The 13102-nt window shown below is 41.0% G+C and overlaps 1 protein-coding gene across 3 annotated transcripts in view; it reads left to right on the forward strand.

Moving 5' to 3' along the window:
• PTPRT (protein tyrosine phosphatase receptor type T) overlaps positions 1-13102 on the forward strand; it is a 441556-nt gene that overhangs the window by 392026 nt on the left and 36428 nt on the right. For 2 of the 3 annotated variants that reach the window (XM_065645693.1, XM_065645694.1), the window contains exons 19-20: positions 4188-4265; positions 4464-4499. In XM_065645693.1, coding sequence (XP_065501765.1) covers positions 4188-4265; positions 4464-4499 — 114 coding nt within the window. Of the gene's footprint in view, positions 1-4187; positions 4266-4463; positions 4512-13102 lie in introns of all 3 variants that reach the window. The other variant, XM_065645695.1, reaches the window with a different exon arrangement.

The following is a 13102-nucleotide window of genomic DNA, read 5'->3' on the forward strand; positions in this document are numbered from 1 at the left end:
AAATCAGCTCCCTGTCTTAAGCAACAGTCAGATTCCTTCTTAAATTGTCCTTTTGCCTTCCAACAGAAAATAGCATTTGCAGGTATCTCGTGGTAGGTGGTCATCCTCTCCACCTTGACCCTCAGTGATGGGACACCAAGTTGGCTGTAGCGGGGGCGTGGAAATACTTTCTGAAGAAAGTCCACCAAGAGAAGCTGAGTGTTTTCAATCCAAGATGACCTTGCTAGCTCACAAAAGCAATAAAATACAACTTGTTAAGTAGAAAACCTCACCATTATTGAGCGACTTGCAAACAAGTTTATCTCCAGATGACAGCGTCCTTGCAGGGCATGTGTCCTTCCTTCCAGTCCTAATCATTTTAATGACTTTTCAGACAGAACAAATTCCATGAGTCCCTATAGAAGCTTTTTTTATTCCCATAGTTGCTCCTGCTTCTCAGCCCCTCCTTTAGTGAGGGGACATGACCCGAATGCTTTTACAGGCAACTCTGAAAAATGTATGCAGTTATCATCCTCCTGCCTCTGCAGATTTCTTTACCTACTCTATCCCGGTGTTTTAGGGGAAAATTATTATATTTTCAACATAAACTCATGCAGACGGTGTGATCCATAAAGTCATGCTGTTTGTATGCAACTGAGTCTGTTGTTGAGGCCAGTGCAGTGCTCAGGAGCACACAGTCCTGTTGGACATCTGTCGTTTCGAATTTTATCATTTGGCAGAGGTGTTCATTATCAAATGAAATTATATTCTGGAAGATCTGTGCTGGAACAGGGAGACTTCAGGTCTTGCTGGAAAGTGGGAAGTAAATGGGTATTTATCTTTCCTGGCCCAAAACAAAGCCCCTCATCACTCTTACCATTCTACACCATTACTCATTTTTCAGGCAGAATTCTTACTGGTACATACAGGAGTTTAAACTGAAGAGATTTTATGGACTCAGCGGTTGTCTCTGACACCATATGGAATCAGAGTAGGTGATAGATTAGTCCATGGCTATTCCGGCTTAACTGGTTTTACCCAGGGATTATATGGAGGTGAAGCAGGCTCATCGTAGTTGTTCATTTTCTCAAATATCTTGTTTTTTAAAAAAATAAAATTACATCCTAAATCCACTAAAAGTAGATGATGGTACTTGGAGCATTTGAGCCTTTTGCTCGATTTGCAGGAATGTTTGAAAAGCAGCAGCGTTTTCCTCCCCGTGGCAGCGCAGTCACGTGTAGGCATTGACTCAGTGCAGGGTTATTGTGAAACGAGATGACAAATTGAAGACAAAGTGGGTCTAAAATCATCCACCAGCATCTGTGCACTGACCAGAAGGGTGTGCAAAGGGTTGTCATTGCACATAAATTGTGTGCAATTTGGCAGCCCAGCCGTGCGATGGGCAAAGCAGCAGTATATCACCTGAGAAGCGATGCTCTAATGGTATGTCCTGCACAAAGGAACGGCTCTTGTGGCTTTGCAGTGCTCAAATGCCATGGGTAGGGCTTGTTCAGGACAATGCCATGTCACCAGCATAGCCGCCTTGACATCCTTGAGGAGTTTCTGACAGGTTCTGTTTGATTCTGAAGGTTTAATCTCTTAAAATGCAGCCAGTTTTACTAGCGACTGATTTATTAGGGTGTGCTTAACTTTTGTGACATCTCTGTTTGGGAGGAGATTGCTTTCTGGACAACCTTCAGGAGTGAGACGCAGACAGCTGAGGTAGGTTGCTTTAATGTTACAGGCAGAAGCGGAGTTTGCAGACAGTGTGTTTGGAAGCTGTAGGGAGCTGAGTTTTCCATTAGCGAGCACTGTTGTACAGTTACCAAGTTACTGTGCTTTTACTAGTGAGAATAAGGAGATAAAAGGAAGATGAAGGTAAGTGACAGTCAGGGTATTCGGGACCATTTTTAACCAAGAACCATCTAAATTCACACATCTCCAGATCCTGCGTGTTGTGATGAATGAAACGCAAAGGTCTTTAGATTTGCTGGAAGTCACAGCAGACAGTTACCTCATAATCTAGGTCTTATTCCTACCCCATAGATAATTTTCACTCCCAGTTAGAATACCTGCTAAATGCAGTCCAAGGACCTGTGGGATCATGACCACTAGATGTTTTCTGTAGTGAAAAGTTCTAAAATTAATAGTAATAAAGCTAAATTTCATCAAAGGCATAAAAGGTAAAAATATTGAAATTCTCTTTACTGGTTTTCATGCTGGTTTGGGATTTTTCTGGGGATTCCTAGTTTAGAACATCTTACAAAAAGCAAGGAAGAATAATTTTCAGATCAGGAAGGAGCCTGCACCATTCTGCATGCCTAGAGGGATCTGAGCAGCATCACATGCTGCTCCAGGGAGTGTAAAGAATATTTTAAATGAAGTCTTAATCTCTATCTCAAAGTGAAGTCTTCTCTGGAAGTGTTTCCTGTGGTTGCACCTACTCGTGCTTGTAAGAACCTCTGGTTAGGAAGCAGCACGGTGTACACATCTCTTGTGACATGAGCCACTACCTGACTGATTTTGAGAATAAGCTCTTCATCATTTTGGGAAACTTGTTCTTGGTGTTGTGGGTTTTTTTCCCTATTTTTCTTCTAAAGAAATAATCTGTAATTTACCTCCCTGTCTCAGAACTATAGTTCATTTCATAAACTTCGCTTGGTAACACTTTTAATCAAACTCACTGAAGTCAGGTGTGTATCTTCAGCTTCCTAAAATCATTAGCAGTTCCTGGAAAGGCAGTATGGCCCAATGAATTCTTTTATACTCCTAAATTTCAGAAAAGTCAAGTCCCGCTCCAAGCCCTGGCTGTTGACTTGCTCTGTGACCCTGGGCAAACAAATTACTCTTTTTAGACCTTATTTTATACATCTGCAAAAACAGCCATGTTCCAAGTACAGTAAGGGAGGGTCTGATTTAGGCTAACACAGGGGAGAAAATATAAGGGACCCCAAATGAGAGATTCTTTATGGCTTGAAGGCAGCTGGGGCAGAACTCCAGCAGACTAAGCTATGAGAAATTTGATTATTTTGATGTGTTTTCAAGTGATGTAAGTCTGAAAATACAGCAGGAGAATGCAGAACGAGAGTGAGTTCATTTACTGGATGATTATGCACCGCTTAGAAGGTAATTCTGCAGACTTGATGAAACTCCCCAGACTAGTGACTTCTTTGGTTCACTCCACAGAATAACTTGAAATTTTTAAGTGGTGTTTGCTCTAGAGATACAAAAATTGCTTCTCAATTTACTTTGATGTATACTGAATTTTATCTACTTCTGTTGGATTATGGAATAGTTTTTCCAGTGTTATATCTATTGTCATCAGTCTGATGTACTGAGATTTGTATTAGCTTGTTTCCCAACATTTTGAGGAGGAGATAAATAAATGCCTGTAAGTCTAAGAGTGAATGCAGAATGATAACAAAAGAATATGCCTTCAGGAATGATGGATTACCATAAAAATGTACCTCTATGCTATTGCAGATGTAAACCAGCTGCATAAATTTACTATCAAGAAAAGAATCTACTGTAAACATGTTGAGCCCTGCCTCCTTTCCATAAATATTTGAGTAACATGGCAATAATTTGTGGATTCTTGTCCAAAGAAAGCTTATGCTTTAATGGGAGAAAGCAGGGATGCTTGTCCTGCTGAAAGAACCCAACTCACAGGGGAAAGGATTGTAGGATTTGCTATGAATACATCTGGGTTGAAGAATAAGTCCCTTGTTATCTTGGATTGTTTTAACAAAAAATCATTTGCTGTCCTACCTATGTATTTTTGTGGTACTAGTGTTCGTTGTGTTTCAGCAGGCTTATTTTATAGTTAATATTGCATTTGATTCTCTCTAGTTTGTATTTTAGGGGTCATTTTTGAAGATCTTTCTCCTAGAGACAAAAACATAAATTTGTTCCTTTGGTTAAAAAAAATATATTTAGAGTATAGTCCTATGTGTGTATCCTGTGTAGGAACACAATGATTTAAAATAACTATAATAGTATATTTGGGGTCCGGAGTATTTATATTAAAGAAAATCCATCATGATGACAACGTAATAAATGTAATATGCATGTTGAGATGAAAAATATAATTCACTTTGATAAGCCTTATATATCCCATATTACTGTGTTCTTTGAAGAACATTCTCCCTGTTCTCTTTCTCTCTCTTAATATATGTCTAAAGTCTTTTCCTTATGTCTTTCCTACCTAGCATCACCCTCTCCTTGTTCATTTTCTGTCCAAAGCAAAACCCTTCAGAGCAAATCTTTGTTGAATTCCTACTACTCAGGTACTAGTGCCAGACTTTTCTTTCATTTCTAAATTTTCTTTGTTTTTGTACGTTTCCCAATATGACCTGTTGCCTGAATCTTCTGAGTGTGAGATACAGCTAACCTTGTTTTCATTTTTTGTAACTTTTTTTCCTATTGATCTTCTGTTGATTTCCATTGATCCGTGTCGTGCGGGTGAACGGAATTCCATCTCAAAGTATCATCAGACACTGTTCCATCGACCACGCTGTTAGGTAAGAAGACAGGTATGGTGTACTGCACTTCATTGGAGACCAAACACACTCATTGCAGCTTGAAAATAACTCAGAGAGCACTGTTAATTGGGCCCCCAAACCATAATTAATCTTGTGGTCATGCGTTATGTTAATCGGAAAGCCTTTTGTTTTACTCGTACTTTATTATTGTTATTAATCGGTATATATATATATATATATTTTAAAGGAAGGAAGAGTTCAAAAATGGAGGTTTAGGAGTTCCACCAAGTATTTGTTGTTTCATTTTGTGAATGGGATTTGACATTCTGGGCCAAATTGCCACGTGCCGCCTTGCCTTTGGCTTTGTGTTGGCTCATGTAGGTGGTTGTGCCCATGCAGCTGGCGTAGAACCACAGAATGGTTTGAGTTGGTAGGGACTTTTAAAGGTCATCCAGTGCCCCCCCTGCCATGGGCAGGGACATCTGCACCAGCTCAGGTTGCTCAGAGCCCCGTCCAGCCTGGCCTGGGATGTCTCCAGGGATGGTTCAGCCACCACCTCTCTGGCCAACCTGGGACAGGCTCTCACCACCCTCAGGGGCAACAATTTCTTACTTATATCTAGCCTGAATCTCCCCTCCTTTAGCTTAAAACTATCACCCCCTGTCCTGTGAGTGAGGCTCAGCTACGTATGCCTCAAGGCTTGCAAATATATGTGAGGATTTGCATGTCCAAAGCAGGTGGGAGCTTACAGTTTTGGGCTCAGTTGCAACTATAAAGGTTATATGGAGAAATCAGAGGCCGGGTTTGGGCACGCGGTCCTCCTCATTCTATGTATGCTGAGAGATGATGCTGAATATTCCAGCAGTTCGGTATAGGTTTGAGAGGATAACAAAAAGGCAGATTCTGAGAGGAAGAGGCTATTCTCTGGCTGCTGGTAACTTCAGAGGGAGGTGTTAGTGCTCAGCATCTCTGAAAATTACTTTTTCTTGTTCGGATGACAAATAAAACACCCAGTGTGCAGCTCTTAGCTTTTTAAAAATAATACTTTTTTACAGTAAGTTAACAGGGACAGCAAAACTGGCAGAAACTGTTAGCTGATAAAATAAGTTATCCAGAGCCTTACAGAGGTGTACTCTTGAAAGCGAATAATAACAGCCTAAAACTTCGGGCTCTCCCTGGAGGATGCTGCCTGCTTGTGGAATTTGAAGGCGGCAATTTCTCTGCTATGAATCAGAAAGATGATGTGCGGTTGATCAGGATCTAACCAGTGGTATTTATCAGACCTGTCATTTTGGATTATCTACAGTAAATGTTCACTTCCAGACACAGTAATCTGCCGTGGCTGCTTTAAACATTACTCTGAGCATGTTGAAAGCCCGCAGTCAGACCAGGAAGAAATTACAACCGATCGCTTAAGTGCCTTGGCTTACAGACTAAAAACCAGGCACAGAAGCTTGGAGGGACTGCCACAATACACACATTTATCCCGCTATCTATCAAAATGCTGGCGACAATGAATGAGCCTTCTTCTAACGAGGTGGGGAAGGAAAGAAGTCCTTTTCCAGGAGGTTTGTTCTCGTTTCTCAGAGACTCAGGGTTATCAATAGAAAAGGTTGATTTATCTTTTGGCCGTACTTCAGAAACAGGGTGCGGACCTGCAGTGTGCTAGAAGACGTCAAACTGCTCTCAGGCTGGTACTCGGCATCTGGGAAAACTGGACCCTCCTTTGAGGGAGCTGTTTCCACCCTCTGTCCTGATAGTGAGAATTACGCTGCGAACCGCACACGTTGTAATCCGAAGCTCAAGGAGCAATAGGCAAATTCAATCTGTACTTCTCGTGGGAAAGCAAAAGCTGGAAAAGTCCCCAAAACTTTCAAAATCCCAAATTGTGTAGAGGAAAAAGAGGAGATAGGAAATAAACTGGTCTTGTGATATATTCAAAACTTTTTCAAACTTAGCTGCTACTAACTACTATATCTGAGTAAGGATCAATGTGCCTGTTTTACACATGGGAAATTAAGTACAGGGCACTTTTAAGACAGGATTTACAGAGACCGGTCACCCCCCGCCAGCTCCATCTGAATTTAACAGCCATAGTACTGTGAAACAGCCCTTAGCATGGAAGAAATTTCTGTCATGACTTGAAGAAAATTAAGACCCTGGTGTTCTGGCTTCTCAGACAGATTCACCAGACGTTGGATGTTGCTGTATGAGCAAAATAAGTTTAATTTTTGATGTTTATTAATATTAATTTCTGGGAAAGAGAAAGAAACCTTAAAAAGGGCATCAGTCATCCCACTAGGAATATTCATCTTCAGGCACTACCTGCAGTTCAGTGCTATTTGTTCCCATCTGTCATGCCTTCTGCTAATGAATGTTCTGTATCTGCAGTAGTGGATGACTTCCTAGGCTTGGCCATGACATGATTTGTTGATAGTAAAATATAGGGGATTTTGGTTTTGCCTCTGCCCTATCCCGTGCTTGATTAATACTGCTTTGTGTATTGCATGTTTTTAGCTCCATAATTTTCCCTTCCAGTTGTAGAGAACTCTGGATTTAAATGGTTGGCGTAGGCATCTTCATTAAAGAAGTGAATATTTAATACCGACGAATAAAGGAGGCGAATTTCCCTATTTTTGATACTTCAGTAAGGCCTGTGTTGCACTGTAAACCCTGAACAGGGGATAGTACAACCTTAGAGATTGTTTTTGGAGAGAATGTGCATGGCCAGTCGCTCTCCCAGACGTTCAGCAGAAGTCATCGGGGCAGGCTCTTCAGGGGAACCAGCATGTCCTTCACTTGCATCCATTATCATCTCCTGGCCGTGTGTAGGGACATTTACCTTTGTTCTCATTTCAGCTACTCAAGAGGATACTAACAATGGAAGCTTGAAAATCAATTATTTGATCTGTTAGGTTGTATCTGTAGCTTCCCAGGCCATATCAACCTCTAAGGAGCTGTGGGAGAGGCTTTAGTATCCCTTCACTGTGCTGATGTTGGCCATGGAGGTCCATGCCCTTGTAGGCTGTTACGTGAGCTGAATTTCTTTTATATTTCTCTCTGCCTGCAGATGATCAGATAGCTTGGAAACCTCTGTCTTCCAGTCTTTAGTGGCTTCCAGTTTTGCATGTTGTTTTGAAGATCCCCATAGTTTTTGAGCTGTAACTAAGGAATTGCTCTGTGAGGTAGGTAGATCTGACAGCCTCTTTTCACCAAGAGGCAAAGAGAGACTGGACTTGGTGAGGTCCACCATGCATTTGAAGAGCTGCACTGTTACACATGGACCCAGCAGCCCCAAGTCTTCGCTTGCCTCACCAAAGCATCTCCCTTACATCTTTATGGGGATTTTCTTCTATGCTAACTGATGAAAAACACGGATGCAATATTTTCATAAGATTAGAATACACTTGGGAGGGTGTATTACCAAGCAATTATTGAAAATCTCTTTGGAACCTAGAGCAAATTATTTCATCAGCTTTTTTTTTTTTTTTTTCCTTATTATGCACATGTGGCTTCTTCATAGCCTTTGAAATGAAAGATGCATCCTCCGCTCTCTGTCAAACCTAGTGTCAGAAAGCTTTTGGTTAAGTAACATGCCTTTTTGTAGCTCAGGTGATATCATTAGACAAATGATGTTTTGACTTTGGTTTGCCACACCACTGTTTGTATTTTATATAGCATATTATAGCTGGATATTTATCATATAATAAAGCCTTGATGAACACAAAAAAACAAATTAATTTTACCAGTGTGCACCATATCCCTAGTGTAAGGGGAAGAGATATTAGCCATGCTGTAGTCATCTTTGGAAGATGTGAAATAATTGACAACCCTTACTCTAGTGTAGAGGCTGGGTATGTGTGTAATTAAATCCATCACAAACACCACTCAAAATATAATTTATTTTGTGCAAAGGATGTCCTATCGTGTTACACACTTGCCAAGGCTAAGAGAATAAAAATATAAACAGAGATGATAGGCCTGTCATTTCAGACGCAGAAGGAATTTGTGGATATTAAAACAAAACTTTTGAAAGATACTTCTTTACATATACAAGATGACATACTGATGCAGCATTACTTTTAGTTGTTTGAGGCACAGGTTACTTTTGTGGTCAGAAGGCAACATCGTACTCTGTGTCCAGACATGACATCAATAAAATGATCTGAGGTTTCAATCCCCAAAGCTGCTCCGGGTGAGCAGGTCCCCTCCCAGCAGCTTTACTGGGACATTGCACAGGGGTCTGGTCATACAGAGCCACTTCCAGCCTGGGAATCTAATTTCTCAACTGCTCGTCAGCTTATCTGTGACATCTTCCAAGAATTTTATCAGTTTTCCTGTGGAGCGAGAGATATTTATTTTACATTTCTGCATAGCAACGAAAGCATATACTACAAGGTGTTGTAGCAGCAGGCAAGCAAGAATATCTCACCCTCGGGGTTCTTTGTCAAATGGGGGAAATATGGCACCAGCTGGGTCCTGCTTCTGCTCTCCTCTGCCTGCTGGACTCCGTTGTGTTTCTCTTGGCAGAGTAAGACCTTGGGGTTTATGTCGGCAAGTTTGTGATTATTTCTTCAGCAAAGAAAAAGCACCATTTCATAAGCAGGGAGCGTTTGTAAATATTAAAAGTGGAGTCAATGTTGTTAAATTTGATTATCTGCAGTTACACCCTAAACAGATAAACTGAGACATCTAAGGAGTTTCCCAATCAGGCTAGTTATGTGAGAGCCAGTGAATCACTGATTTAATGTCTTATACAAAATTTCAGGCTATTGTGAGCTCTTAGGCTGCTAACAAAAGTGCCAACTTCCAGAAATCGAAATACCTGCATGAGCAACTGTTGGGGAATAGATGTCCTTAAAACACAGACATCTTAGTATGGGGAGTAGGAGTGTTGCACTAAAAAGGGTTAACAAACAAGCCGACAACATATTTTGCTATTGCAGCTGCTAATATTAGAAATGATCCTCTTGCAAACAGCATTTTTCTAGCAATGTGCAGAATACCTGTTTTATTTACAGCTGCACAAAAAGAACTGTGGAAAATTGGAAATGGTTCTAGGAAGGAACCAGAGCCCTGAACAGTCTGCCCTAATGAGACTTCAGAAGCTCTCAATTGATTTATTTTATCAAAGAGAAACTGAAGAAGTGATTTGATCAGTGCCTGCATGGGTCAAGTTTTAAAATGCTCAGGGCTCTTTAATCTAACAGAAGGTACAATAAGATTCAGTGCCTGCAAGTTGAAGCTAAGCAAAATCAAATTGCAATTAAGAAATGTTCAGACAGCAAGGGTAATTAAACATTGCCACAACTTTTGGGGTCAGAATGGAATCGCCACCTCTTGAAATGTTGTAATTTGGATTTCTTCTTGAAACTGTATTCCATCTTTGGCATGCAATGAAATACAGTGGTACGTGTTCCTCTCAACAAAATGGGGACATATGACTAGAAGTAAGATGAGCATATGAAATATAATTCAAAAAAGCCTGATGCACGATTCTGTATGTTTAGTAGTTTCTGAGTATTAGAGTGAATTATTTCAAGCATATTTTAAAAAAATCTATTTTCTTGGTTTGCTATTCTCACTGAAAACTCATAAAAGGCACAGATGCTTTAGAGGCACTGCTGAAACTTTAGTGAAAGTCTTGGCCGATTTGTCCTACAAACTCATCCTCGTTTGCAAGGGAATGAGGTCATGTTTGTGAGACGGGGAAGGAGAGAAGGGACTGTGGAAAATTGCTGTGACTTGCCTTTAGTGCAACAATTAAAGCAGAAGTCTGACTTTGCTGAGGGGCTTGTATTCTTGTTGTCTTTTCCAGCAATAACGGTACCAAAAGGAATGAGATGTGGTTTATAGCTGCAACCTGCAGGAAAAGCAAAACCTCTTTGCAAGCCCTCCAAAGACTCTTTTGGTTGATTGTCCTAGTGAGAGATCACTTTACTGCTGCCTCCCCTCCTGTCTGCATTTTTGAATTGTTCACAAAATTGCTGTAAACAGCTCATCTTGTGAGAAGGTGTAGTGCCTTGCTTGAGCACCTCATTAACCATGCTTAGGTTCAGGCTCGTGGTGCGGTTACATGGAGAAGAAACAATATGTTTCCTGCATCAGGCTTTATTAGCAGGGCATATAAGCGCTAGGCTCACCTCATACGTAGCAATTTGTCTCCATAAAATCCCCTTCACTCTTCCCTTGGCCCAGCTAAAATGCTGCTGGGAATAACTGGCAGCCATCCCGAGCTGGTGCTGGGTTTTCTTTCAGGTAGCGCAGAGGTCATTCAAGATGCATTTGTCACAGATGTCCAAAGGAGATGATCTTCTGCCTAGTTTTAGCTCTCTGTGTCATTTGGTAGAGAGTAGGATGACCCAGATTGTGTGACAGGTTTGGTTTTTTTGAGTGGAAGCATTGGCTGGGTGAGAGGCCCATGAACGAGGTGATGCCATGGACCATGCCGCAGGAGCTGTTACTGCAGTCTGTGGGTTTTGTACCATTTTTTATCTTTCTGACCAAAGAGACCAGAAGCACAGTTGTGACCATAAACTTAAAGGCCAGAGTCAGACCCTTCTCTGCTGCTGAGCAGCTTCTTCTACTTCCAGATTCATAACACGGGCACCTACTTTGAGGGAAGTTCTCCTGCAAAGGAGGGGGCACCGCTTTCCTGGCTTTCACCTCTCTCTGTGATACTTCTCTCTGAGAAGAGAGCCAAGTATACTAGAATTAAAGGATCTGATGAAGAGGGAAATTAATAATTGCCTGCAAAGGAGCTGAGTGATCTGAGCTACATTTTACAAGTAGCCTGTGCTCTGCGTGTGGCCTCACTGTATTAGCACTAGAACCACACATTAGTTTTAAGACTCCCTCTCGAATAGGGATATCGTAATGTTTTTTAATTGGGGCTGATAAAAATGTGGCATTACTTGTAGGTTCCTCAGAGAAGCCAGTTGTGAAATTGGGTTTGTATTAAACCTAATGATGGAAAATTAAGCATAGTACGTCTGTTGGAAATGATCCGCAATAAAAATCTTCTCCTCTCCATTACAGGAGGTTAATAGGGAATAGGGGAGGAAAGATGCATTGGGAAAGCGAATCCAACTAGGGGAATTAATAAGCCTTGAAATTCCCTCTGTTCAGAGTTCTCACACTATCATTAGTTGGAGCATTAGGGATGATTATACAAATGCTTTGGATGTTACTCTTCCTTAAATCCCAAATTTATTCACATTTTGTGTGTGAGGGTTGCTTCGCTAGAGCCATACCTCTGTAAATCTCTGAGTGTCCTGGGAACGTGACTGTGTTTATGAGAACCTGGGATTCAGAAATCCTTAAATTCAGTAGCCTAATCTTCGGAGCAGATGATCACTTTGTGCTAATTTATTTCAGAAGAAGCAGGATGTGTTCAGCATCTCTGATAATTCAACCACCAGACTTAACTTATCTCCCACTGGAGATCAGCTCGCCCTGCGACGGTGGCCACTGCTGGCGTTCCTTTCTCCTTCTCCTAGTCCTGCAGCTTCAAAATAGAGCATGTGCCTGCCTTGATATCTTCCCCTATTCTAATATAACAATAAAGCAGCTAAAGGTTTATTCGTCATCTTTCGGCGTGTCGTTTTGGCAGCTGCTGGGAGGGCAGAGGCTCATCCCCTCATCTGCTCCTGCCCGACTTTGCAGTGAGGGACGAGGGCAGATCCCGACTGCTCCTGATCAGAACTCCCCGGCGATGTCTCAAGGATGGCGATGCTTACAGTAGCACTCTGGCCATATTTCTGCCTCACGAAAATCACCCTGAAATTGCAATTTGATTTATTTCTTCTTTATCCCTTCTGAAGCATGACTGTGGTATTGCTGACAAGGGATGGTGTGTAGGCTCTCTGTCAGTAAGCCTGCTGTAAGAAACAAGCCTTGCGTATGCAATTTGAAGGGGTTTTTATGAACAGTCTGCAGGAGATCTATATTCTGTTTGCTAATACATTGGTTTTGGGTAGGACCAGAAAGAATCGATGCAGACTGTTAAGGCCTGTATGTGCAAAAGGACCCAAGCACCTCAGATGCCTGTAATCATAGGGAAAACCAATTGCTTATTTGGCCAACTGTTTACATTTGGTCGACTCTGGTAGATAAGAAACTGAATTTTTCATTTAAGCTGAGTTTCTGTTTCTAAGAATAAATATTGTGACAGTCAATTGTTTAGCTATCTAGGTTCTTTTCTGTTAGTTCACCAGGAATATTTTGGTGTGTATATAGAGTTTTTCTTGGGATAGAAGGGGTTACAATTCCATCTGTGTAGTGACAGAGTTTTTTTAATCCATCTATTTCAAAAAGAACCTTTTTCTGTTAAGTTTACATATCTAAAATTTAAGTTTCTGCATGCAAGGTAACTGTATTTTTATGCTGGTTTATTATTTCTGATAATATTACATCTTTGTAATTGACACATAAATTTTAGGTCTGAACTAGCAGAGCAGTTTAATTTGCCTCTAACATCCTGTGTGACTTATTTGAAATGCTAATAATTTGTTTGCTATTAACTTGGGCCCCTTTCACTTATCTTGTACTGTACACCCAAATCCCACTTGAATAACTTGCTCATCTGTATGTATCATTCAGTCATGTTCTTTGCAGGTTTGTGAAGAAAGGTACGTAATTCA

Source organism: Caloenas nicobarica, chromosome 15 (assembly GCF_036013445.1).
Source record: "Caloenas nicobarica isolate bCalNic1 chromosome 15, bCalNic1.hap1, whole genome shotgun sequence".
In the NCBI taxonomy this organism is placed as follows: domain Eukaryota; kingdom Metazoa; phylum Chordata; class Aves; order Columbiformes; family Columbidae; genus Caloenas; species Caloenas nicobarica.